General features: G+C 47.5%; 1 protein-coding gene, 4 non-coding genes and 1 pseudogene across 5 annotated transcripts; all 6 read left to right on the forward strand.

The window, feature by feature from the left end:
* Positions 1-1228: 1228 nt before the first annotated feature.
* LOC137141763 (small nucleolar RNA SNORA16B/SNORA16A family) lies at positions 1229-1372 on the forward strand. Its single transcript, XR_010916731.1, has one exon. It is a non-coding gene; the product is annotated as a small nucleolar RNA SNORA16B/SNORA16A family (small nucleolar RNA).
* Positions 1373-2633: 1261 nt separating this feature from the next.
* On the forward strand, positions 2634-2766 carry LOC137141755 (small nucleolar RNA SNORA44). Its single transcript, XR_010916723.1, has one exon. It is a non-coding gene; the product is annotated as a small nucleolar RNA SNORA44 (small nucleolar RNA).
* A 319-nt stretch (positions 2767-3085) lies between these two features.
* On the forward strand, positions 3086-3220 carry LOC137141756 (small nucleolar RNA SNORA61). The gene has a single exon (XR_010916724.1). It is a non-coding gene; the product is annotated as a small nucleolar RNA SNORA61 (small nucleolar RNA).
* A 947-nt stretch (positions 3221-4167) lies between these two features.
* LOC137141759 (small nucleolar RNA SNORD99) lies at positions 4168-4239 on the forward strand. Its single transcript, XR_010916727.1, has one exon. It is a non-coding gene; the product is annotated as a small nucleolar RNA SNORD99 (small nucleolar RNA).
* Positions 4240-14891: 10652 nt separating this feature from the next.
* On the forward strand, positions 14892-17924 carry RAB42 (RAB42, member RAS oncogene family). Its single transcript, XM_067530752.1, has 2 exons — positions 14892-15139; positions 17501-17924. Exons 1-2 carry the CDS (start codon positions 14892-14894, stop codon positions 17922-17924), a joined length of 672 nt encoding a protein of 223 aa, XP_067386853.1.
* Positions 17925-22058: 4134 nt separating this feature from the next.
* Positions 22059-26278, forward strand: LOC137141731 (ras-related protein Rab-39B-like; annotated as a pseudogene).
* The last annotated feature ends 1258 nt before the right edge of the window (positions 26279-27536 follow it).

Here is a 27536-nt window from a genome sequence, read left to right on the forward strand (position 1 = left end):
CAAGTGGGTGTGGAGAATGGGGAAAGCTGGTGTGGTGTGGGAGTGGATTAAAATCAATGTTTAGGTTGGACAGACTTATAGTGAGACAGGTCTGAATTTTAGTCTTTCAGGGAATACTCATGGGCAGGGAAGGGGAGGGTCCATAAAACAGGCAGAAAGAAGATTCCCTTCACCCTCATTAAAGCAAAATCTCCACAACTGGTGTTCTCATGTAGCAAGATCTCACAGCATTTAATACTAACGGCTGCTGTGTGTACTGTTTATCTCCATGTGCCTGTGCTTCCTGGATTTGTGCAGTGAAATCCATCCTGCCCAGGGTGGGGTGATTTAAACCAACAGTTAAATCGTGATTTAAATCACCAAGTGGAAAGCATCAATTTAAATCATTGACTTGAATCAACTTTTCCATTTGTACTTCAGTTATTTTCTAAAGAAAGGTGCATTCTCATTGGTTGATATAACCACTTAAACAAGTTGATTTAAAACTAAATAGAGCCATTACACTAGTTTTGGTACATCTTTTTGCTCATGATATATCAAGCTGTTTTAGGATGGTAAGGGAAATTTAATTAAACACATGAGTATAGGAAATTTATTTTATTAAATAAAACAAGCCCTTAATACAGTACATGGCCTGTTTTGTCATATTTATAAATCCTGACCTCAAAATTCAGTTTTTTGAGGGGGAAGGGGGAAATTTTTTTAATATAGAAAAGGAGCCTTTAGTTTAATGCAAAGTTTTTGATAGAAGCTCATGGATTCACCAATTTTTGGGTTTCTTTTACTTAAATGCTTTAAGAGATTGTAATAAGTTTAGGCTGTATTTTATTTAAATTCAAAATTTCATTTTAAACAAATTTATTTTTAAAAGTAAACTTATTTAAATAACAATAAAACCAATTTAAATAAAAAAACCAACGTTTTTCCCCCCAAAAATAAATTTTTATCACCCCTTAACCTGCCGTTCCTCTCTTCCAGATCTTGCGTGGTATCTGTGCGTGGGCTGGGATGGAGCCTGGAGATGCTGTAATCTCTCAAGAATGGGGCTGGCCTTGCTTTCCCAGCAGGGTAAGTGGCTTGCTATATATCCTTGTTCTCCTATTGCATTTTTAAAAAGCAGCCTGCTAACCCTGAGCCCTGGAGGTGGCTACTGGGAGTGTGGTTAAGGAAGCCAACAATATCTAGCTATGATTTGTTGTTAACCTGCTCAGGAAACTCTCAGGTGTTCCCACGGCCCTATCGAAGCTGCGTCTGTCTGTCTTGTGTAGCTGACGTGGTCAAAAAGGAGCCAAAAGTGACCTGTTTTCCTCGACGGTCGTTGTTCAGTTTGTTCTATTGTAACTGTCCAGCAACATTTCAGGAAAATACATGTGCTGAGTATTTATGGGCAGGCTTTGCCTGTCCAGAGATGTTTAGGGATTTTATTTCCAGGCTTCGCTGTCAATTGGATGGGGTGGTTCCAGAGCCACTTGGCATTTATAAAACTTGTTCACTGAGTCAGCCTGCAAAGGTTGGTCCCATCCTCTAGAAGAGAAACTGCTGTTCTCTGCCACATGGGACCGTGCAGAGGTTATCCTTTAGTGCAATGGTTCTCAAACTTTTTGTATTGGTGACCTTTCACAGCAAGCCTCTGAGTGCACCTCTGTGGGCTCCCCACTCCCTCTTTGCCTGGCCCCCATGGGCTCCCTGCACCCCCTATCCTGCACCCACTTGGGGAAACTGACCTGCATGCACAGAGCGGCTGGTATTGCTGCTCACTTCCCCCTCACATGTTGCTCCTCTATGCCCCCGCAGGGGGCTGTGAGGTGGGGGGAGTGAGGAGCAATGTCGGGGCTCCCTGCATCCAGATCACTTTCCCCACCTGGGCTGCATAAGGGGAAGACAGAACAGCAGCTCTTGATGCTCGCCTCACAGCATAGCCCAGGTGGGGAAAGTGACCGGGATGCAGAGAGCCCTAGTGTTGCTCTGCTTCCCCCCCACTCACAGCCTCCCTCAGGGGAGCGTGGGGGAATGTTGAGTGCGGGGAAGGTGAGCAGTATCTGTGTGTCACCATCCATCCCATGGGGCCCCCAAGTTCCTCTGCTGGGAGGAAGCAGAGAGGCTCACAGCTCGTAACCCCCACTTTGAGACCCAGTGCTCTAGTGCATGCTTTCTGAAGGGAGAGGCCTATGCAATAACCGTTAAGAGACTGATTCTTGTTCAGTAGGACTTGGTGTCCAATAGACTGAGGTTGCGGTGGGCTAATGTGCTGCTTGCCTTTTCTCTTTTCAAGTGAGAAGCTGGTGCCCCTGTACTGGAAACCTGCCTTCACCCACTGCAGAGTCCAGCAGGTGAGTACAAGATGTTGCTCTGCTTATGGCATTGGTTGTCGGAGCAGCCAGGCCTGTGGGGGAGTGCAGGTGAAATACTACATGGCAAGGAATCCACTTGCTTCCAACTAGCTGTTGTTTGACATAAATGGTCACCAGAACATCTCCAGCAAGGTCAGCCAGTGGCAGAGCTGGGAATAGAACCCAGGCCTCCTGAGGCTCCATTCAGTGCTCTGTCTACTAGGCCATGCTGCCTGTTCTCTAATCGCCCCATCCTTCCTGCAGCAGTAATGAGCCTCACTGAATGAGTGCTGGGCCTTTGTACTGCATGTAAAACCAAGAGCTGTGGCTCAGTGAAATAGCCACAGGATCTCCAACCACATGCAAGAACAAGGAGGAGAGACTTTGGCAGCTAAGCCTGTGGTGCCTATGGCTGTCACTCGCCTCTCCTACAAGCTTTCACAAGCATGGCTGGGATGTTCCCACTTGCAGGCTATTGGCTTCTTTGAGGTGTAGGGTGTGGTGCTCTTCTTGCTTAGAAGCTCTTAGTAAGTTGTATGAATTCCTAGTTCTATGGCATCTGCAGCCCCATTCTTCACTGACTGTAAGGCTGTTGGTGCACATCTGTTTCCTAGGGCCTGTCTGGAGGCACCATTCAGAACCCAGAGCGGTTGCCAAGATCTCTCGCCTGCTGAGTGGAAGAACGCTGGCACGCAGTAGCTGTCGTGCAAGGTGAGATTAAAAAACTCTGTTTGGAGCAGAAATGCCGCTGCCTTCACCTCCAGATCCCTTTCCCATCAGATCTGAACACCGATCTCATGGTCAAAAAAGGAGGGAAAGTAAAATGCAAGTTGGCCTCATCCTCTCTGCTAGAACAGTCATGCACTGAGAGGGGCTGGCTTGGAACAGCAATTCATCCGCAAAGCCCTTGGTGAAATGCAAGTCTGTATTGTTCAGAGAGGTGTTGGTGAATATCTTCGGTGGCTTTCTTTTGGAATGTCTGTATGTAAAGGCCTGTGCACTTCAGATCTAATTCCAGTTACATTCTTGCCTTTCCAGGAATCTCTTCCTAAATGGAAGAGGCTGATGCTGTCAAGTGGAACTAATGGCTCGTGGCCATCAGTCTTGTCACCTAGAGGAACATGATGGTGTCTCCCAAGGAGCTGGAACTCCAGAAGGACACATGGACTGGCAAAGTAAGCTTCCACAGTAACTGAGCTAAAGAGCCATTGATGCTGTAATTCTCATGTATAGCATGCCTGACAATACTCCAGATACAGAACAGACTGACTCTATTCAGTGAATCACTCTGGACTTGGTATTAAAACAGGATTTTTCCCCCCCATATGAAATGGCAACAGCTTCAAAAACCTTGATTGTTAATGCACTGCCTCCTGGGGCTTATGGCATCTTAAGTGGCCTTTATTCCCAACCTCTGAGCAGTACAGGACTTCTGAAATTAACTGCATCCATAGACAGTCCAGGCAGCAACCTTGTGATCCATGGGACAGATCCTCAGTTGGTGTAAATCGGCTTAGCTCTGTTGCTATTCATGTAACTATGTAAGTTCCCTGCAGCTGAGCATCTGGTCCCATATCTCAGGGAGCAGGAATGCTTTATGCAGAGCAGGTGTTGACTGCTTTACAGTGGTCAAAAGACCCTTTTTACTAGTGACACTTAAATTGTGTAGAGGCAGCTAACTGAAGTGTGATGGCTCTGGCAGGGTGGGAAGTTTTTTTTTTCTCTGCAATCATAAGAGCTAGGAAATCTGTTGGTGACCCTGGTTTCTGCAGGAGCTGGGTCTAATTGGAAGTGCTGGGGCAATGAAGAGCCACATATAGGCCTCTGCTTAACTCCGCCTGGTCAGTGATGACTCTTGTTAAATGGTGACTGTTGGATGAATCCTGCGGATATGGGGCTGAGACCAGGCACCCATCGCTAACAGAGCAGTTGGGCCGCGTTTAAAATTGCTATATAGTGTAGTGCCTTTGGCCAGCAGCGTGGCGTCTCCAGTGCAGACTGGGACTTGGATCTAGCAGAGGTTCAGCCTGCACATTTCTTCACTCCATAGCTACCTTTATTTTTTTTATTTCTTTCAGATCAGAGTGGAACAAAGAGCTGAGAAAGTCCAGTTCCAGCCCACCTATCACCTTCCAAACGCAGCCATAAGAAAGACTTCACGTCCCTCTTAAAAGCTGCTTGTCTTGCATAGTAAATCCCTGTTCCTCTTCCCTGACCTCTGCTTGTTTCTTAAGCTCTTCTGTCTGTGTATGACAATCACCTAGCACTACACACACACAATGGGAAATTGTTTACAGGCTTAGCTGCATCAGGGACAGGTAAACAAATGTGTATAATTACACAACACAAGGACTATTCTTTCCCCAGAGCTTGTGTTCTTAGTAAAAACTCTCCTTCATAGGGGAATCTGGAAATAAAACATCAGGAAATAATAAATGCAGCACTTGAGGAAACTTTGGCTTCAGACTCCTCTGTTCATACTTTTAGTTGGTAATTAAATAACTGACTGGCATGTGGTCTGATTCTGTTCCCATCTCTGCTGCTGGGTGAGCTAGAACCAGTGGCACTCAACCTTTTTGAGCTCAGGACTCATTTACAAATGTCTGTGGCCTGTTGTGACCAAGTGAATAGTCTGGTGTGGAGGGGTTTGGTCAGTCTGGTTTTGGTCAGATCTTGCCCTTGGGATGGTCAGGTGGGTCCTGCCTGGCACTCACCCCACAGTGGTAGCTCCTGTGCTGTGGGGCTGGCTGAGTTTGGCTCTTCACCCCAGGCATTGCAATCTATGGACTTGCAGCAGTGCTGAGGTTGGGCCCTGCCCCCAACGACCAAACTTGTGTGGGGGAGTTGTGACCTGGCTCATGAGATTGCAGTGTCACTCAAATTTGGCCTGCCTGCATTCCCATCATCATGACGGCTGGGCCAAAGCTCAGCGGTGCTGGGACCTGAGAGGTTGCAGTGCCTGGAGCAGGGAGGTGAGCCCTGCCAGCTCCATGGGACAGGAGCTGCCACGTGACCCTTTGAAACATTCTGGTGACCCAGTTTTGGGTCCTGGCCACAGGCTGTGAAAACCCGAGCTACAGAAAGCCAGTCATTTCACTCTCTGCTCTAGTTTCCTGAACTGTAAAATATGCCTCTTAAAAAGCATTATGTCAGCTAAGCATGTGTAAGAGCTAGGTGTTGCCATATTAACAAAGGGTTCTATGAAGTGGACTCTTGGAGAAACATAACCCAGTAAGTTTTCTTGCCTTCATCGATGGCCAGGTGGTGAGTGGGTTTCCAGCCAAACATTACTGGAGAAACTACAAGAGCAACTGAAGTGAAAATCCATGTAAGACGGATGGAATCTCAGAAATGACAGAACTAAAGCAAATCAAATTGCTGGTTAATAAAAAATCCTGCCATGCCTCTATGTAATAGTATTTATTTTTCTATAACTTCAACAGATTTTTTTTAGGCATGTTATTGATTTAAGTTTTCAGTGTTGTGGGAAATTGTGGGGTCAGGGAACTTCATGATAGTAGATGAGATTTAAAAAGTTAAAGCTTTATAACAAAACAAATTGTCAACATCACATGTCCAAATATACAAAGTAAATATCCTTAAATGCTAGTAAGTTCTCAAGCAGCTTTTTTCTTTGCCTGTCTATAAACTTGTTATAGGGGGAAATATTTTTTGTTGGTTTGTATGTGGTGAAATTTAGATTTACTGACATAAATCTCATCCTTTCAAGCCTAATTAATATTTTCTGGCAATATTTGTTCTGTGGAGCTACTTCTGCTCTGAAGAGTGAGGCTCTGTTCAATAGGAATAGACAATCTCAGGTCAGCAGACCAAACAGAAAAGTGCTGAGTTTTACATTTAATTTTGCAAAATGTACAGGATTTGCTAGTAAATGGATTGTAGTGTAATTAAAGCCACAGTTGTCAAAATCTCAGTGCATGGGATGCATGACTTGATTTTGTTGTGAATTTGAAACCTCTTCTATGCCATAGATATCCCATTGCAGGGAAATACATTTAATGTAGATGTTTGCACCTTAGCTAAGGCTGTAATAAAGGTTCTTGGTGAAAAAACTCACATGGGAGAAAGGACAAATTTGAAGCAGGGCTCTAAGGAGATATTGGAGAAATACCAACTTGCTCACCCGACCTGCTCTCTTCTCTTGAGCCATGCTTGCTATAATACTATTTTTACTGCTGTTCAGAGCAAAACTGCTGCTGGGGTGCAAGAATCTCAGCTGATTCATGAAAGTTAAAACTAATTCTGCCTTCAGCTTCACAAATGCTAACACCCCCCCCTTAAAACAGGTTTGTCTCATGAAGATACATGAGAGAACCACTACTGACTGAATTTCAGATCACAGGACAAGTTGCATCCTGGGGAAAACTGAGAATTTGACATCCTCATTAGGGAGATAAAGTGAGCTAACTTACCTTAGAGAGAGAGAAGCTTTCAACCTACCCAGAAAGCTTGTCTCTCACCAACAGAACTTAGTCTAATAAAGATAACCTCACCAACATTGCATACTGATCCTCATTCTGTTCATAGAGAATCACATTTCAAATTACATTTTAAATAACCAAAGTCGTGTGTATGAAATACAATACAGCCCCCTCCAAATTGAGTCAGTTTGAAGAGTTAAAAACAGATATGAGATGATACCTGCCCTTGTGTCCTTCTGGTCAATTTCTATTCTACAAATAGGTTTTTTTAATGGTTGCTTTGTGTGTATACACCAGGTGCTCTCACATACACAAATGAGAAAAATGTAATACAGAAGAATAGCTTTAAGTTTTCAATATCCTTTTAAATTATGTGATCACGTATTTCTCAAATTATTGCTGCAGCTTCTGGTAAAACAGCTATAACTAACATTTCATGTATGTCTGTTCTACTCTGTCTTTATGTGGGTGTAACTGATGCTAACTTTTCAAGGTCTCCCACTTGGACATACAAGTAAAATCTGCTGTATGTGTTTAGGAAGAACTCACGTCTCCAGGCCTGGAGTGTACAAAGAAAAATGGCTTAGTGCAGCCTGAATATGAGGAGAGTCGACAAAAGATACTACTGTCATTAGTGAAAATACCTGCAGCTGTCTTAAAATTAATAATGTGCACTACACCTTAAATCAATGGGCAGTGAAATCTGGCCTGGAAATAGTCCTTACTGGAGCAAAGTGCCTGAGGGGGGCAGAGAAAACTGGTTCTGCTCTGACCAAGTAACAAGGTTTATTAATTAAAAAGCCAGAGCAACAAGTTCCCGGGGCCAACAGGTGTATAGCCAAGAGTTCTGAAGAAACTTAAAGTGGTTGAGCTATTACTCCTGATGTGCAATTTCTCATTAAACATGGCTACTCTACAGGAGGGTGAAGGGAAGCAAAAAGGAGAGTCTAAGGCCCAGATCCTCAAAAGTATTTAGACTCCTAAATTCCATTGAAATCAATGTGAGAAGCCAAAATAGCCTTGTGGGTCTGGGCCCAAAGCCTGGTCTATGCTGCAGTTAGAGCGAAGTGGCTCAGGGGCTGTGAAAAATTCTGAGGTGGATTAACTACAGCAATGGAAAGCTCCCTTCTGGTGCTGTAAGAAGTGACTTATGCTCCCGCTGCAGTACCATCACTGAGCCCTTGCAGCACCTGTAGTGTAGACAAGGCATATGTGATCACTTGTCATGGCAGACCCGTGCACCTTACTTCACCAGCAGGTAAACTGAAATGAGAATATGAAGAAGAAGGCAGCCATCGATTGTCACCCAGTGTGCTGAATGGCAGTAGGAACGAGTGACTTTACTATTGATTGTACATGCTCAGATACCATGTGATAGGCAACAGGATAAAATCCTAGGATAAGATAGTCATGAAATAGGAAATTTTGTCCTTCCCCACCAGGTAATACCCCCTACTGATCTTCAGCCCCGTTACAAACCCACCCCAGCTGTGTATTCCATTTGTCGGTAAAAGCCATTTGCTACCTTTCTCCACCTTGTCACTGCGTGTGGGCTGCGTTTTCCCAAAGCGTAGGTGGGAAGAATTTCACACATTCCCCCAAAGTGCATGAGGAGATGCATTTCCTTCCTCCCCCCCTACAATGCTGGCAATAGGGCCACATGCCCCTTGCAGGAAGCCTGGGGCTGTCGTCACATTTCTTCCCTGACAATATTGCTGAGATTGTCTGCACTCTGAAAGAGTGGGTGGGATCAGCATTCCCTACCCCAGGAAGTCACTGGGGGGTGAGCTGTGTTCCCTCAGACACATAAGCATGAGTGATGGGGTTGTCATTCTCCCTCCCCTGAAAGCAGCACGGAGAACATGTTTGCCTCCTTATTCTGACATCGTGTACACAGCACCTCAGAAAGGGAAGCCACCAATTTACATGGCTAAATATGGGGCCTAGATTCAGGCACCCATTTGCTGCAAAAAAGTCTCAGCTTAGAAATATAAAACAGGGATGAAAAGTATTGTGGCTAAAGAATGGGGAATGGGCCCCAATGGGAGACTTGCATTCACTTCCCATTTCTGTCCTGTCTCACTGGCCTCCGCTACCATCTCTGTAAAGAATGAAAATGATTTACTAGGTAGGTGCACTGATTTATCGATGTCCACAAAGTGCTTTGAGAGCCTCAGTTGGAGTGTGATGAAGGGAAAGGCCTATGTGGTGCACAAGAACTGCTGCCCCAGAAGCCCCCTGCAAGCCGTGCTTGAAGGATCTGCCGGTTTCTAGCATTGGCAGCCCTTTGCTGATTGAAAAGACCCTTGTAATAAAAGGGGCTGCTCCTAATGCAATCGGATGACAAGTGTGGAGGCAGAACACTGTCTATTACAGACCCTCGGTGAGGTGCTTTGCCAGCACCCCACCTACATCCTTCCCACGCTCAAGATGCAGAAAGGGGACCGTGGCAAACCTACATACATGAAAGTAAAGTTCCCCTGTCTGTTCCCCTTCTTTGAACCCTATCCCTTTCCAGGGTTAAACCTGCAGGGGTGGGGGCTGAGAGCATTTAACATGAATTTGTTACTGTGGATGCAGGGCCAACCTGTTTGATTGGAAGGTGGTGGCCACAGAATGCCCGCCCACTCAGCTGAGGGAGGGGCCACAGAAGAGCTCAGAATGAAATTGATTATGGAAAAACAGGGACTGGGGGGGGGGGGGGGTGTTTGCAGGTCATAGGGTCAAATCAAGAATCCAGAGGGGGACACCGAGCAGAGAACCCCAGACAGCGCCCACTGATCTAAGGAGCCTAAAGTCAGTGGATGCTGTGGAGAAGAGTTCTGCCTGGGTGCATGAAGAGACAAGGGACTGGGAAAAAAAGCCTCCTGTCAGAGAGACAACTCCACACGCAGGACTAGCTTGCTGTACTGCTGGAGGGGTGGCGTGGCCAGTACCAGGAGGAGAGTGTGGCAGCCCTGTAAAGATTGAAATGCCTTATCCACAGATAAGCTACATCACCAGCAAGAGCAGGGCAGATTTCCCCCACCCCCACCAAGGTGTCCCAACCCTGAGAGGAGAGCAGAGTCTCTCGTGACTCACTCATTCAGTACTTTAGCTGCCTCTCCATTGCAACTGCCTGCTAGGGAGACTGGTTAGCAGCATCTGAGCTGTTGCTGAGCAGAGAACCCTTGTTCACCAGGAACGTGCTGGAGAGCCCACAGCTCATAGCAGCGGGAAGCAACTTCCAGCACCCACGGCAGCCCAGGAGTAAGTTGGATGCTGCTCCTACAAACTTCAATGGAGAATGCATCCACTTCAGCCTTAGGCCTAGTCTACACTAGAAACAGTTTGCCCTAGAGAGACGATATACATGTGTATATTGTATACCGCAAAGGAGTGCTTTTGCCAGCACAGTTTATACCAGCTCCCCAAACAAAATAAGCCATACCAGGAAAAGTGCAATTTTGTCAGTCTAGCTGTGTCTACACTGGGGCTTTTGCTGGCGTAAAAATGTTGTTTAAAAAAAAAATCACACCCCAACCAACATTGCTAAAGCGGCAACAGTTTTAAGTGTAGACATGGCCTTAGTCGTTATGAGTGTGAGCTGGATTTGAAGCAATGACTCTTCTTGTGCCTTAGGAATGCACTACATTCATTTGGTCAACCTGGGGTTTAGCAGTGGCCACAAAGCAGCGTGTGTGGATCCTACCAGAGCTCAAAGTCAACACTCCACTGAGCCAATGGCACATCCAGCTGACATGATTGGTATGTCAATTTCATAGCCAACATCATGGCCAGTGTCACTTCGGACTAGATCACCCATTTTGCAGCTGGGTGAAATATCTCCTCTCTTCATTTTCCCCTTCAAATGAAACTAGAGGCCAGATGATGAAGCATGTAAGAGATGGGGACAAGGCAGTCTCAGGTGAAGAGCTCCGGCTATGGAACGAACTTCCAAACAGATCAGGCTCCCCCCAGAATCCAACCGTTTCTAGGAACTGCTGCAAAACCTTCCTCTTTGAAAAAGCCTTTCCACCAAAAGAGACGCAATATGAACACCCCCATCTAGTCCCAACCCTTTGCCATCCCCCGTCACCTTCTGCCAACCACCCCCCTCCACCCAAAAAAATCCAACCTTCACTCAAGCAGGGTTTTGACCCCATAAAGGGAACAGAGCCAGAGACGTAACTTTGCTATTACTTTTTTTTTTTTTTTTTTTAATGTGGAAGACTCTCAGATACTACAAGGATGGTCAGCAGGGTAAAACCAGATAGATAGATAGATTGATAGATTAGATTTTCAAAAGTGCTCAGCACCCACTGTTAGGGGCCAGCCTTTCAAAAGAGATCAGGCTCAGATCTGCAAAGTTATTTAGGCACCCAACTCCCATTGATTTCAATACATTCCTCGGTGCATTGGTCATGTGTTGGGTGTTGAGCACTTTGAAAACCTGGTCATTGTGGAGAGCAGAGCCGAAGTGCAGACATTTCAATTGAGTCACATTCTTTTTATACCATCTAATTTTTTTCCTTTCCTGACTCTGAAAATCTTGGTGTCATTTAGCCCAGGAAGCTGTTTTATTACCCAGAATTGAAAGAAGCACCGGGTGGAGGGGACAGATAGTTTGCGCTGATATAACAAAGGATTCCTCCACCCCTGCCTGGGACACAGAGGCAATGAGCAAGCTGCCATTGTTTGCAGATCCTTCAGAACTGCTTTATCTGGAGACAATTCAATCCATTCATTTTTTTGCTTTGCTCCATGTGTTTGGATTTTCTTCACAGATAATCTCTTTTCTAATTAACTCAAGGACCCTGTGTACATTAGGAAAACTCCCTCTTAATGGTTCTCTCTGTCCCTTCTCACCCCAGGTGCACAACAGTGGACGGAGCTCCAACTAGGATAGACAGGGCCAAACTTTCACATTAGTGGAGAGAGAACCTCCAATTCCTCCAGGGATCTAGCCTGCTTGGCTGCACTAGAGGCCAGACTGTTTTCAACTGTGGTGGAGAATGAAGTCAGAGGCTGAAGCTGTTGATGCCACTGAGTCCCTTTGACTTAAACAGAGACAGGATGTCACCCTTGCTGCATGTGGTGTGTTGAAAACTGCTGAAATTACAAGCTATCACTTTAAACTCTAAGGGCCTGCCTGCTCCTATTTGCAGCTTAGGGGTTCTCTGAGGGTAGCATGGGATCTGCATCCTCACAATCAGTCAGCAAAAAAGCAGTCTGCAGCAAGGTGGGGTGAGTTGTACCTCTCTGCCTCAGGGAGCAGCCTGCTTTGTTTCTCTTTGTACTTGGCTGTGGTGTGTTACATTTCTGGATTCTATGAAACAGTCTTACATTGCAACCTTCCAGGAAGAGTATTTATGTTTTGATTCTCCCTCTCTGTAGGTCTGCTGGGAATGTAACGCTGCAGACACACATACTACATCTATATTTGAGTTGTGAGGTGTGATTCCCAGCTTGTGTAGACACAACTGCACTAGCTCTGTTCAATCTACCACCTAAAAATAGCAGCATGGCTGTGCCAACATGGGCAGTGACTCGAGTATGGACCCAGGTGCTTGGGTAGGACTGCACTTGGGGCAGCCTGTGATCCTGTGGTCATGCTGCTATTTTTAGGCACTTTCTCAAGCAGAGCTAGCACAGGTATGTCTATGCGACCTGGGAATCACATCTGCTAGATGAAATGTAGACATGCCCACAGTCAGGTCTTAAGGGGGAGATATCATAATGCCATTATATAAATCCATGGCATGCCCAGGCCTTGAACACTATGTCCAGTTCTGGTCGCCCCATCTCACAGAGTATATAGTAGAATGGAAAAGGTTCAGAGAAGGGCAACAAAGATGACCAAAGGTATGGAACAGCTTCCATACGAGGACAGTCTAAAAAGATTAGGGTTGTTCAGCTTAGAAAAGAGACAATGAAGGGGGGATATGATAGAGATCTTTTAAATCAGGAATGGTGTGGAAAAAGCGAATAGAGAGGTATTATTTACCCCTTCACACAATACAAAAACCAGGAGTCACTCAATAAAATTAATAGGCAGCAGATTTAATACAAACAAGAGGCAGTACTTTTCCATACAATGCACAGCTAACCTGCGATTGGCTGTTGTGATGGCTAAAACTATAACTGGGTTCAAAAGAGAGCTGGATAAGTTCATGGAGAATAGCTCCATCAATGACTACTAGCCAGGATGGTCAAAGATGCAACCTTATGCTTGAGGCAACTCTAAATCACTGACTACCAGAAACCTGGAGTGGAAGACAGGGGTGGGTCACTCTAAATCGCCCTGTCTTGTACACTCCCCCTGAAGCTCTGGTATGGGACACTGTTGGAGACAGGGTACGTGGCAAGATGGACTATGGTCTGTCCCAGTATCCAGCTTTTATGATCTTAAGTTGTGGTTCCTCTTTCTCCCTTTGACACCGCCTACCCCGGGCCTTAGAGCAGAGTCTAAAACCCCTGCTGAAACGCACTTCCAGCTCCAACAGGGGATGCCCAACTTTGGCCTAGCGAGGCCCTAATCTACCCTTCAGCCTGGTTCTTCTAGCAAGGCCTGTCCTTGCGCATGCTAGCCCCTCCGTACACCTCCTCCTGGGCCTGCAGCCATACCAGCTTGTGCTGTGGTTTCACAAGCAGGGCTGGGCTGAATGCTTGGTGGGAGTCCTGGCCCTTGACATGGTTCGAACCCAGCTTGGTTCTGTCCACACAAGCTACACTATGCCCTGATGTGAGGTGGTTGGGACAAAGCCCTGTTGTCCCAGCACAGTCACTTCTAGTCCTCCTGGTTGCTAAAATGAGCTTTCCCAATGCAAGTGCTGGTCGTTGGGGCCTTGTCAACACTAGCCTTTCCCCCTCCCTCCTTTAGTGTCCTACTGTTGCAGCTCCAGTGATGGTAATAATGGCAGAAGCTCTAGTGTAGACACTGCGCCGGGATTTTAAAAACTCTGCTCTAGTTCAAACAGGAATTGTTCTGGGAGTTCTCTAGCCTGTGTCAGGCAGGAGGTCCAACTAGATGATCCCAATGGTCCCTTCTGGCCTTGGAATCTATGAATGTTAATCACCATCCCATGTAGACAAGCTCTAAGCAGAATAGTGCAAACCTCACTCCATTGGCATTCCATACATGGTCTTCCTTCCGGATGGTGATCTACCCAGGAGCGCTCAAACTGGAGCACTTGCTGGGGATCTGTGGAGTGCTGGCTAGTCATTCCTTACTGAATACCACTAAAGGAAGCCAAGCTCTTTCCTAACATTACTTTCCCCTGTAAGTAAGTGCTGTAGTTGCCACCACATGGACATTAAGTGTTTGTGAATGGGAGTGGAGATGTCCATGAGATGGTCTCTGTTCAAATGCAGATTAATGAATGTTCTTCAGTTAATTTGGATAATTGAGACACTGTGGAATTGACTATCACAAGAATCCAAGAAAGACCCTAATAGGAACATCTATCTATCTAGAATGTGTATAGCTACATTATACTGGACAAAACATTGTAGCAGGTATATAAACCCTCATGTTTCAGGGCATAAACCAACCACTAACTGCCTGTGGTCGGGAAGAGACTTCGCCTGTGGGCATAACTGTCCCCTGTGGAATTTCTTGCACCTACCTTTGAAGCAGCTGGCATTGGCCACTGTCAGAGACAAGACACTGGGTTAGATGGACCCCAGGTCTGATCTGGTCTGGCAACTGCTACATTCCTAGAATTGCATCTCCCCCACCTCCCCTGTGATCTTGACGGTAATCTGATATGGAGGAGTTGCTTGTTTATTGCCTGGGGGTGGGGGTAGATGGTAGGGACTGAGGGTGGGAAAGGAAATGGGGGAGTGTCTCTTTCCCCATAACAGAACTTTGCTCCCAGAGGGGAGTCCACGAGGGTGGGGTGGGAGGAGGTTAATGGGATGAGGGTGGAGAGCTCTGGTTAAATTCTCTCTCCTTTGTCCGTTCCCTCTCTCTGTGTGTCATACACTGACATTCCATGACAGCTCAAGCTGGCGCCAGGATCTGGGCTTGTAACCTCATCCAGGCCAATTCACCCAAGGCGTTCTCTGGGGACTCTGCATCCTAATTCAAAGGCCGCTCCAGTGCCCCCCCAGCCCAGTCCCTCTGCCGCTCCTCAGAATGGAGTCGGTGCCATCCCCTCCGGTCTATAACCTGAATGGCAACTGGCACTACCAGTTCCGGATTATTCTGCTAGGGGATTCCACCGTGGGCAAGTCCTCCCTGCTGAGGTGCTACACCGAGGGGTGTTTCATCCCGGCTCCCTGCCCTACCGTGGGCGTGGAATTCTACAGCAAGATGCTGGAGCTACCTCCGGGCATCAAAGTGAAGCTGCAGCTTTGGGACACAGCCGGCCAGGAGAGATTCAGGTGAGGCGAACTCAGGGACCAGAGACCCAGATCTCCCCATTTCCCCCCGACTGGACAGGCATACTCATAACCCAGCTCACCAGCTCCAGACTGGTTTCCTTCACTCCAACACACACAGCCTCCCTGATCTGCTGCTTTCTCTTTCCCGCACCAAATAGCCCGAGTGAGGGTTTTTTTTTTAAGTTTTTGTTTCCAGTTTTCTTTTCTTTACAGCCTTGTAAATGTCATGCTGTATCATTATCATGTGCATGATGAAGTCACCCAGTCACGCTTGTGTGTTTGCACTGAGGGGCCTGGGCGGGAGGGGCTGCATTGCAATAGGAGAGCTTGTTTTTTTTTCGTACTTAGAATCCATTCCAACTATTTATTTGGCTGCCAGTAGCCCACCACTCATTTTTTACTGGGAATCTGGCTTTCTTATGGCGAAAGAGCAGATGGAAGGTGAGTGAATGAAGTTTACAGCACAGGGGAATCTTGGTGTCTAGAAGGCTGGATTTGCTACTGTTGCTATCTGCATGTGACTGTGTGGGGGAGTGGATGTTTTTGTTCAGTGACTCCTGCAGGCTGGAGAAACAATTCCACTGAGTGTGAAAAAGGATCCAACCGGCTGAGAGGTTTGTTTGTTTGTTGGGGAGCCGAGGGTTTCAGATCAGAGCGGCTGGAGATGGCATGATGACTTTAGTTATGGGGTCTTGTCTGGCAAATCTTTATACAGGTGAACACCCCTTACCGCTGCAAATTGTCCCACTGAAATCAGCTTGCCTTTGGTGAGCTACCGTTTCAGTTTATATTATTTATAACTTTACTATGCACTGGGGTTTCTGCCGCAAGATTAAAGAATGTGAGCAGGGCTTCTAGGGGTGCAGCTGTGGGAACGGTCATGGGGGGACGCTAGCCCTAAGGAATTAATGGGCAATTAGCACTGAACTCCAGGCATGCGCGCCCCACCCCATGGCACACATATTACATGGAGCACACCAATGCAGCACAAAACAGCTGGATGAGGGCCTAGGATAGGGGCCTAGAGCGTCAAAGGTATTTAGGCACCTAATTCCCCTGGGCCAGAGGCTTGAAACCCTCACTATTGAAGCACTCCCAGAACACAGTGAGGGGTATGCTTTGAAAATCTAGAGCATGCCTTCCTAGTCCAGACTCTTGAGGCTATCTGAGCTGTGCTTTGCTTAGGTCTAAGTGTGGGGGGCAAAGGTGGTTTTATGTCAGCTCTGCAGCTCCCTCATCCATGAGCCAGTTGGGGGTGATTCCACTCCTGGCACAATTTAGAGATGTCTCAGGGCTGCTCTAAATTACACCCAGGGGGTCATTCTGGCACTCACTGACCACTGGGGCACTGGCACTTCGACCACAGCCTTCTTTTGCTGGCCATGCTGAGGACTGGGCAGGGAAGTGAGATAGAGCTACTACATCAGTCTTGCATAATCAGGGATTCCTCTTACCCAGGGAGACTCCCCACCCACATAGCCGTGAAGTTGGCCTCTTTGCTGGATCATAGGAGAGAACCCGAGCCATAAGGCCAGTTTTTGGCTAGACCAGCTCCCAGAAAAAGCCTCTTAACATAGGTCCTTAAAGATGGACAGCACAGTGGGAAATAGTGGGCTTCTGCCCTTATTTGTCTTTGTATAATGGCTGAAGGAAGCCTGAAACATTTCTTTCCTGCTTGTGTTTTACATTAGAAGTGTCAGGACCATCATGTCTTGTCTTCCCTGGTTTTGATGAAAGGTTCCTTGGAGCAGCAGAGAAGTGGATTGGGAGGTTTCTCAGCCCTAAACTCAAGGGGTGAGGGTATTTAATCTTTAACAAAAAGTGCTTTTCTCTGAAGTGTGTGTGATACACTTGAGTCAAATAGATGTTAACAGAAAACAAAGTTTCAAGAAGTCTGACAAAAAAATCACTTCCCTGATTAATTCATCAGATTTTATTTCTTCGCCATCACTGGGGCCCACATCCTCAGAGCTATTTAGGTGTCTAATTCCGATTGAAACCAACAGGAATTGGGTACCTAAATACAGCTGAGTTGTGGACTTGGGGCCACAGTTTGGGCTCTAGCTGTCCAAAGAGTCTTCCAGAAAAAGAAAAAGGAGTCAAGATCTGAATGTATAATGTAAAAGATAAACAGGGAGGGAAAACCGCTCCCAAACCTAATGTTCATGTCATAAAGCAGCAAAGAAGGGCAAGGCACCAGTTGTGTGGGGGTTGAAGGTGACACATGGTCCAAATTGAGTAAAAGCCAGTGAGGCCTTAAAAAGTCAGCCCTAGTCCCTGGATGGCATTTGGAGGTGAGAAGCAAAGCTTATGAGATCCCTAGGTTAAGGGCTCAATGAGTTGTTATGTTTGTGTTCCCAGATGCATCACCAGGTCTTTCTATCGGAACGCAGTGGGTGTGCTGCTGGTGTTTGACATGACCAATCGGAAGTCCTTCGACCACATCACCGAGTGGTACCACGAAGTGGCCAACATCCAGATTATGGAGAAGGTCGTCTTCCTCTTGATTGGCCACAAAAGTGACTTGAAGTCAGACTGCAAAGTCTCCACTGAGGAGGCAGAGGGCCTGGCAACCTCCCTGGGCATGGGCTTCATTGAAACATCTGCCAAAAGCAACACCAATGTGGACTTGGCCTTCCAGACCTTGACCAACACCATCTACGAGGCTTTGAAGAACAAGGAGATCGATCTGCAGGAAGGCTGGGATGGGGTGAAGGTTATTCACAAGAGAACCTGCAACCCCCAGAAGAAGAGGCGAAAACCACAAGAAAAATGCCAGTGTTAACCAAGAAGTAGGGATTAGGACCTGGTGTAGGGGATGGAATTGGTGGAGAAGGGGCTGGATGAGCTGATTCAGAAATAAATTAGTGATGGGACTGAGGTGCAAAGTTGGAGGATCAGGGGGATGGGAGTTCAGTTTGTCTCTAGGGAAAATAAAAACTTCCGGGATCTTCCTTCACTGTAGTAGGTGAATTCCATCGGAATAGTAAAAAGTGCACTGCTGCCCCCTTTAGGTGAAGAACAGAGAATCCAGGGGCCAGTGGTGCAACACTGACTTGTTGCTAGAGGCTTTCACTTGGGTCTTATCAAGGGAAATCCCTTTTAATACGCTACAGGACTGTCTCAAACTTTTTAATTACTCTTTTTTAAAACTGAATTTTAGGACTAAGAACATCCCTAGGAATCTAGGAGTGCAGCTCTTAAAACATACGCGCATGCATCAGATACACCAAACTACTGATCCCATCAATGTGACCCTTGATTCTGAATAGGATCCCCAAAGTGGTCCTGCATTACAAGGGATTAAATCCAAACACCCCTGCTTTATTGAAACATCTTTGAGACTTCAATTTTACAAAGAAATCATCATGGCCTGATTTTGGGTGCCTAACGAACATGGTGATTGGAAGAATTCTCAGTACCTAATGAAGCAGATTAGATATTTATAGAGAGTGGAATTCAATTGTACTAATCAGTGCAAAGGTGTGACATTCACCCCTTTGCAAAGGGCCAGTACCACGTTTATGCACCACTTTAATTTATTAATTATAGAATTAATTGTTCATTTTTCTAATTTAACCCTACATTATTTGGTTAGAATTCCATCAAGATCGGGGCTCCATTGTACTAGGTGCTATACCAACATATAGTAAGGGACAGGCCCTTCCCAAAGGGGCTTGCAATTTAAATAGATAAAGGGGTGGGAGGGGACACTGAGGCACAGAGCAGGGAAGTGACTGGCACAAGCTCATGGGCAGAGCTGGGAATACAACCTATGTCTCCTGACTTTCCCACAAGCATCCTGTCCAGTAGGCCACACACCCTTTGTGATCATGCTCTTATGCTCAGCCTTCTGGCTTGACTACATTTGAACACTTTAAAACTGACATGGTAAACTCCCAGGGACAAGTCCACCCTCTCTTATCCATGTGCAATACCATCGAGTTCAATGGCATAGGCTGGATCTAAACAAGAGTGACATAATGGTACCATCTTGGGTCTGACTGGAAAAATCCCAGTTCTGTTCCTCCAGAGCCAAGCATACTGCATCTGTCAAAAATCAAGCAGGCATCAAATTCCCTAGGTGAAATCCTGGCCCATGGAAAAACTCACTGAATTCTGTAGCACCAGGATTTAACCCCAATGTATTTACAGGTCTTTGATGTTATTGTTTGTGGGTATGGAATCTGTTTCACATGGACTAGTGCAATCGCTGCTACTCATATATCTACAGCTTGTATGAATTCATTAAAAACAAGTTATGTTTCCTTTGTATAATTTGGTGCTTCCTTCAAGATTGGGGGTTAGGGAGGGAGAAAAACTGTGCTAAGTTATACAGTAAAAGGCCTTCTGCTGATGCTATAGACTTCTGTGGCTCCATTTTATCTGATGATCTTCAAACAGTCAACAGTTTTTAAACTAAAGAGGGCTCACCACCCTCCAGTGAAGGGTGGAAATATTATGTTCATTTTATAGATGGATAAACTGAGGCACAATAAAGTCACGTGACTTGATCAGAACAGTGGCAAAGCCAGGAGTCCTGACGTCTAGGCCACCTTCCCTACTCACTAGGCCGCACTTTGAAAGTTTAAAACTATTTTAAAGGAGATAGTTTAAACTAATAGTTTTTTCCTGAGGATGAACTAATCTCTCTGCTCTTTGTTTCTATTGTACCTACTCTAGTTATCACATTTCTTATAAAGCCACCACTATGGTATCTAGCCCCATTTGTGTTTCAGTTCTGCAGTAATCATATTATTTTGTCTGGGTTAATCTGTCAATGGAGATAGGGAGGTAATTGTGTGGGGATTGTCAGATACTATTAATAAAGGGAAGTCCTATGGTCTGTGATACACAGGTGATGAGACTAGATGATAATCGTGCCCCCTGCTGGTCTTAAACTCTATGAAACTCTAGAATCAAACTGGACAGACTTTCCCGATTCATTTCTCTTCAGGTTCTTATACTGCTCTCATAATTAGTCTTGGAGGGTCCTTTTCTCCCACCTCTGGGGTGGAATTTCCGAGGATCCACATGGGGAAAACTGCTGGTGCTGCTGCCTCCTCACCCTGTCAGCTGTTGCAGCAGGAAGTGTTGTAATAGGGGAGTTTAACCAATAGGTCATCTTTGATTATGTTTGTATGTTTGGTGGCAGCAGGGATCAAACCTATGATTAGTGCATCTTAACCCATGAGCTGCTTCAGCCTGAGCTAAAAGCCTCACTCTGTTAACCAAACTTATAGGATGCTCATCTACCTGCACGTGTGTGCTCCAGACACCACTAGCAGGGGCTCAGCGCACCATGTGTGGGTTCTATCTGGTAGACACCTGTGAGGCAATAAGGAAAAGTCTGTCACCGCAGCCTGGACTGACATTTTCAAATTTTCAGGGTGAACGTGGGTTCAGATTCAAGTGAAGCAGGAGCGGATTTAATTCATTCAAATACAAGTATTTTGCAGGCCCAATCAGCCACTCGGGCACGAGGCACAGTTTGCGTTAATTCATGTCCAGTTGTGTTATCGATGCTTGGTCTTTGGCATCAGGATGCATAAGGCATGAAAAAACACAATGCAATACAGGCCCTGTCATGTCTTGTTGCTTAAATGTTCTCCCAAGGGAAACCAGTGGTTGTGACAACAGATCTCTGCTTACCCAGGTGCTCAGCTCATGCCCATGTTGGCTGCAGCTGGGCAGGGAAGGAACTGCTTTTAAAAACCAATGCCATTAAGGGAATGTGGAACTTTAAAAAATATTCTCTACAATATCATACTAACACTTAGTCCATCTCTAGTGCCTTCCAGCCAAAGAGCTCAAACCCTTTAAATCTGGACTGATTGAGGCCTTGGCTATAATCTGGAATAAAATAGGGTGTGAATTTAAAACATAACTATTCCTGATTAATCCTGTGTGTGGACACTCTTATTCTGGAATAAGTGTGTCTACATACAGGAACATATGTAGGTTTTTGAGGGCCTAGGGCAAAATCTGCAACTGAGGGTCAGGGGCAGTGATGGTTAGACAGGGAGTCCGCCCTGCACTCACCCCACAGAGACAGCTTCTGTCCGGAAGGCCAGATCCAGTTCCCCATTCTGGGTGTTGTGACCTGACACACAGGGCCACAGTGCCGCCCAGGTTTGGGCCGGCCACCCCTGTCATGATGGGACGCGCAGCTGGGCCAAATTTCAGTGAGTGGTGTTGGACCTGGTACACAAGGTCACAGCACCACTCAGCACTTCAGCAGCTGGGCCAAGCCGGAGCGGCGCTGTGGCCCTGTGCATGGGGTCACAACACTGCCCACTCAAACTCCATGGGTTTGGAGGCCCTCTCAGATGGGAGATCAGGGACAAACTGCCCCTTTTGCACCCCTCTCTGGGCAGCCCTGTCCACGCGTGGTGTTAATCAGGAACGGATATTCTGGAATAGCTCCCCAGGTACACAAGCTCTGCGCTTCCCAATGCCCCTGTAAGGTCAGCATTATCATCTGTATTTTACAGGAGGGAGAACCAAGGACAGACAGGGGCAGGGCCGGGAGTAGAACCCAAGGTCACCTGACACTCTGGCCTCACTAGCTACAAGCGCCCTACACAACATAATCGTCTTAACCTAACCTAATGCAAATGAGATGCTTCCTCATTACAGCATTTTGCATCTGTTTTGTTCCTTCTTTTCCCCTGACACACAGGGCTGAGTGTTCCTGAGCTAGGAAGGGGGAGACTCAGTCCTGACTGCAGAACATAGGAGCCATACATTCTCTGCCTTCTCCTTCTATAAACACCATATACTCAGCAGGAGGGGAGGAGGGGGCATAGATAGCAGAGTCAGGCTGGCGTGGCACCTACCTGCCTGGACATGACCTAGAGTAGCTCTCAGCCTTCAGGCGCCAGCTCAAACCATCTCACTCCAGTTCCAGCAAGTCCCAACTGGCAGCCCTGTGGGATTTCACTCTGTCTCCCGCTGCTCCGCAGACACTCAGCTCCAGTTCCTCGTGGCTTCCAGTCTGGATTGTTCCACTGGGATATTCCCAATGGACTCGCTCTGGCACTACCAGTTCCTCATTATCATGCTGGGAGACGCGACGGTGAGGAAGTCGTCCCTGCTAAAGCACGGCACCGAGGTTGCCTTCCTCGACTCCATCAACCCGACGGTGGGGGTGAATTCCTACGTCCAGGTTGTGGAGATTGAACCTGGGCTCCGAATCAAGCTGTAGTTTTGGGACCCGGCTGGGCAGGAACAATTCAGGTAGGTTTGTCGGGGGGGGATTAGATGTATGTGTAAGTGCATGGACAGGACAGAGTCAGAGCCAGCAAAGGGGGTAATATAGATGCAGGAAACTCCAGGCTAGAGCTCAGGCTGTAATCTTCTTGAGTGAATAATGCTGGGGTGGGAGCTCAGGTAACAGGCCTGGAGACCAAAGGCCTCGCAGTAGGAAAAGCACGAGCCATGGCTCGGTTAACTTCTCCCATGCGGCCCACTGCTGATGTACCTCTAGCCCAACTTGGAGGGACCTAGATGGTCTCGGCCTCTCTGCTGAGCCGCCAGCAAAGGGGACGATGCAGGAGAGCGGTTTCATCAATGAGGCATCCTGAGGCACCGGACAGAGCGCTCCCCCCCACCAGCTCATTTCACCTGGGCTGGGTCCGACTGTGTGTAAAGCGCACGCAGCTGTGCTCAGGTACCGCCGCACGCAGCTCTCTCGAGTGTGTTGGGGTGGGGGGAGGGTCGCTGGGGCAAGCATGCCCATCCCCCATTTGGGGCCGGTGGGGGACGCTATAGCCTCACAACTGTGCGTCCCAGCCCCCTTCGCCTCAGGGGGCGCAGCTGGAGGGCCAAAGCCAACGTGGCTGTTCTGTGTCTCTCTCCGAACTGTATGGCTTAATGGCCAGAGTCAACATGGCTGCCCTTTCCCTCAGGGCAGCGTGGCGAGGGTGACCGGATGTCCTGATTTTACAGGGACAGTCCTGATATTTCGGGGCTTTTTCTTAGATAGGCGCCTATTACCCCCACGACCGTCCTGATTTTTCACACGTGCTAGCTGGTCACCCGAGGTGCGGCCCAGTGGGCGGAGGCAGTAAAATGACCTTGGGGCGCAGGGCGGCAAGGACCAGTGGCTGGAGTCAATCAAGGCACCTCTCTCCATGGGTTAGTGCGGCCTACGGGCATGCTGGGGGAGTAGGGCGCCGCCTAGGAGTGCGTGGCGCCTGGGGCAGGGGGGTTCAGGCCCTCCCCGCTCCTCCGAGCCCCAGCCCAGGGCCCTGGCAGCGGCAGGGGTACTTGCCACTGAGCCAGTGGGGATCCACCCGAACCACGCTGACCAGTTCCCCAATGTTTAAGTCCCCTGGGCTACTTCCTACCGTCCTCTGTGGTGATGAGCCACGATTCCCCCTGGGTCCTTGGCCAGGGCAGCTCGGTCCCTTCTCTGGATTCATCCGACAGCCTTGGGCTCTGTGTGGGTCTGGAGCCTGTCGCGGCCCCTGGGGGAGAGCCAGCAGTCTGCATCCTCCCGCTTCAGCAGCCAGGGCCAGCCCTGAGAGAGCTGCTTGGCTCCCTCTTACACCCAGTCTGCAGCTGGAGCGTGCCCAGCAGGGTTGTGAGGACATGGCTTCCTCAGCCCACAGGGTAGAGTTAACCCTTGGAGAACATGACCCGTCACAGGGGGGTTAAAGACCTCATCTCTTCCCAAATTCTCAGTGCACGAACCATCGACCTGCTAGGCCATGGCAGGGGAGACTCTTGAGGTTTCCAAGCAAACACTGGCTCCTTTGCCAAGAACAGAGGTGCAGAGTGGGAGGGAGAAGGGATCCAGCACTTCACTTTTATCAGAGGAATAATACTGAAAACCACTGATACACGGTGGGGCTTCATGGACGGGCTGGGGCACCGTCAGGGAGAGTCACACACTGCGTACGAAGAACGCTCCAGCTAACAATGCTGTAGGCATCTACTCAGCCCCCTCTGCGTAAGGGCAGGACTTGAGCGCTCCGTGCTGGGGCAGAGTCAGCAAGGCTGTTTGGCTCGGCTGGGCTCTTCCTCTGCTGTTATTATTTCAGCCTTTACCCCCCTCCCCCATTTGCTTCAGTGGGAGCAGGATTCACCCCAGGTTCCGAGGGAGGAAGGCGAGGGGTAGAAATCCTGCAGCCACCACCTCCAGGGTGAGAGGAGAATTACATCTACATGACTGCACCTGCCAGGCAAGGCGCCAGTTGTGATACACACACCAAAGCCTGATTCTCCTTGCTCTTGCGCTGGCTTAACACCAGGGCACTCCACTGATCCTGCTGGTTTAACACCAGGGTAAGTGAAAGGAAACCCAAACTCCTAGGGACTGGACGGAGACCAGTTATCCAGTCCACAGCCAGGGCCCTTTATAGTCCAGCACACCAGGGTGTTAGGTACAGAGTTTTCCTAAGGGGTAATTATTAACCAGCCACGCACACCCCCTTGAAAGGAACAGGCTGTGCAAATCTGACACACTGCTCAGCTCAGCTCAGCCCAGCCCAGACACATGGGATAAGGGGGACATCTGAAGCCTCATTTACACTGGAGGTTTGGTCAGTTTGGGGAATTTCCCATGGGTGGGAGCATTAGCATAGAGAGGGATCAGCTGTTCAGCATCTCTGTGCTTTGAGCAGACACAGAGGACACAAAAGAAACAAGGGCTGAGCTGTTGCCCCTGCAGGTGGGGACACACAAATGGCTGGGCAACAGCAGGAAAGTTTCCAAAAGGCAGAACTGAGACTGGATGTAAACATGCTCTGTTCACACCCTACATAGTTAATTCTCTGCCATGAGCAGCATAAGCTAGCACAGTGAGTTCAGGAGCCTGTCTTGGAGTAGAGATGGGACACTAATCACATTTGTGTAACCAGTTGAGCCAGCTCTTTCCACCTGATAGAGCATCCATTGCTCTACCTGGTACTGGTGGGCACATCCTGAGGGTACTCTACCGTGTGCAAGGTCCTACAGGACAGTTGCCTAACATGCACTGATATTTAGGTGGCATGATAGGAGAATAAACCTGGCTAGACTGGGGGAAGGAAAAGATGCGTTGTGGACGTGTGGATGCAAGTCAAGCAACTGGCTCAGATGAGAATCACACCTCTGACAAGACTCTGGTTGAACATGTACCATAGACAGCTGCTATATCTACGCAGTAGGGCTAGTTACAAAAATTCCAACAAACCTTTTTGACAAAAAAAATTCAGTTTTCTGCAAAATGCAGGGTTTTGTTTTTTTGTTTTGACATGAAAAATGGCTGCTTTCCTCAGAATATTTAGTCACCCCAAACCCAAACTATTTCCATTCAAAATGGCACCAAGCCATCTCACAGAACTTGTAATTCAGGAGCTTTGTGCTTCCATTTTCCTCTCTGGGTGGGCTCTCTGGACAGACTACATCTCCCAGGATGCACGATGACCAGGGACTCCTATGGGATGCATCACCTCTTCTCACCACCATGGAGAAAAGTAGTGCCACATGGGAGATGTAGTCTATCCATAAAGCCCACCCTATCCAGGATAGCAGGGGAATAAGGCACCTGAACTACAACTCCCATGAGGCAGCACGGTGTCATTTTGAATGGAAGTTTTGGTTTTTGATATTTCGTGAAGAATCTGAAATTGTCTGCAGAAAAACATTTTCCGAGCAGTTCCACAAGTGCTGCCTCTGTGCCATAAAGGTCATTTTGGGAAAGTAAAGCAATAGAGAGTGCAGAGTCTCACACTGTTCCCTCCTCATGTCCTAGGTTAGTGACACATTCCTACTACAACTCCACTGGAGGCAGTGGTGAAGTTTGACCTGACCAACTGAGCATCCCTTGAGAGCATCAGGGAGTGGCATCGGGAAGTGACAGACACTATGAAACCTTCTCATGGGGTCTTTGTGCTGGTTGGGCACGAGTGACCTGGTGGCACAGGGCCAGGTTGAGTGAAAGGAGGCCAAGATGGGCCTTCTCACTGGGGGCAAAGTACATAGAGACGTCCGCTAAGAGCAACAGCAATGTGGAGGATGCCTTCCAGCTGCTGACCTTGGGGATGGCTGGAGTGCTGAGCCCCAGCAAGGAAAAGCAGACTGCCACCCACAGCACAGCCCAAGGTACAAAAGCTGGGAAAACAAGAGAAGCAAAAGAAGTGCACATGCTAGCGAGACATTGTAGACTAGGAAACTAGAGTGAGATACCATCACCCACCTTCCCGTATGAGAGTTGGCTGCTGGGCAGAACTGTATGCAATGAGTCACAACAGCCTCTTCTAAGAGGCTAGTGCTGCCTGTTAACCCCGCCCAGCCAGGCGACAAACAGAACTGGAAGGGATAATGTTTCCATCCACTCATGTTCCAAGGCTGCAGGGTTACACAGCACCCTTTGTGCTTGGAGGGGATTCCAAATAGGAATCTAATGGTCTAGGCGCTGGAAAAGACTGGAATTTACACTTGGATGCAAAGTTAAGTATATTTTATTCACATTTCTGGCTACCTATATTGTTCTAACCGTTTAATGCTAAACATGCCAATGAAAATGGCAAGTGTCTCCCCTGTGGCATAAACAGTGACACTAGGCTCAGGAGGTGCCTGCAGATTCGGGGGATTTAGAATCTCCATGGATGTTGTTTCTTACAGACTAAACATTCCTCCCAGCCATCCCAGATGTGAAGCACTTTCCCAGAATTAATGCTCAGGTTGGAATCTACAGAGCCACCCAGCAACAGCATATGAAGTACCACCAACTTCTCCCATTCTCATCAGTGTGGCTCCTCATTTTAAAACCCTCAAGTTAACATTAAATCACGTTTTACTGCAGGTTATCCTACCTGCAACATCGAGCCACCACGTCCCTGGACTTACCCTTCACTTGACAGGACATGGCCTAGAAACAAGGCTGCAAGTTTTAAATATGAAAAGAGTCACTATTTGGGCAAAGCAGCTTCCCTCTCAGGCCTAACACATTTAGCAATCTGGTTCTGTGCCAACAGGGCTGGCTATTCCCCTGGGCTGTATTCTTGTGACTTGGCAGCATATTGAAATGCCTTGAAGACAGAACAGGGTAGCTTTCACCTCCAAGTTATTGGTTAGAATCCAGACCATTCTGGTAGCGATTTTATTTTTAAACTAGGATCTGTTGGCTCTTTAGGTGACCACTGTAAGAAACGAATTGGGCAGGTCTCTATCCAGTTTCCAGCCCAGGCTATGGTACAGGTACCACTGGTGGTACACAAATTTGATGTTCCATTCATTCACTTCACAACAGTTTTTTATGAGAAAGTGTTACATGAACCAATGAAGTTTGGGAGCCACTGTCCCAAATCACATCATAACGAACCATCACTACAACTGGCCCCTACAACAGCAGCTCAGCTGAAAGACATGCCTTTAGGTTGGAAAGCTGATGGCTTATTTTAGGACC

Source organism: Emydura macquarii, unplaced genomic scaffold (genome assembly GCF_026122565.2).
Source record: "Emydura macquarii macquarii isolate MOO-44397 ecotype Brisbane River unplaced genomic scaffold, CSIRO-AGI_Emac_v2 contig_3113, whole genome shotgun sequence".
Classification (NCBI taxonomy): domain Eukaryota; kingdom Metazoa; phylum Chordata; order Testudines; family Chelidae; genus Emydura; species Emydura macquarii.

Bases quoted from the DNA above. Each gene is read 5' to 3' on its own strand.
- RAB42 (XM_067530752.1), top strand. From the start codon at position 14,892: ATGGAGTCGGTGCCATCCCCTCCGGTCTATAACCTGAATGGCAACTGG. The intron at 15,140-17,500 runs GTGAGGCGAACT...TTGTGTTCCCAG, and splicing joins GCCGGCCAGGAGAGATTCAG to ATGCATCACCAGGTCTTTCT.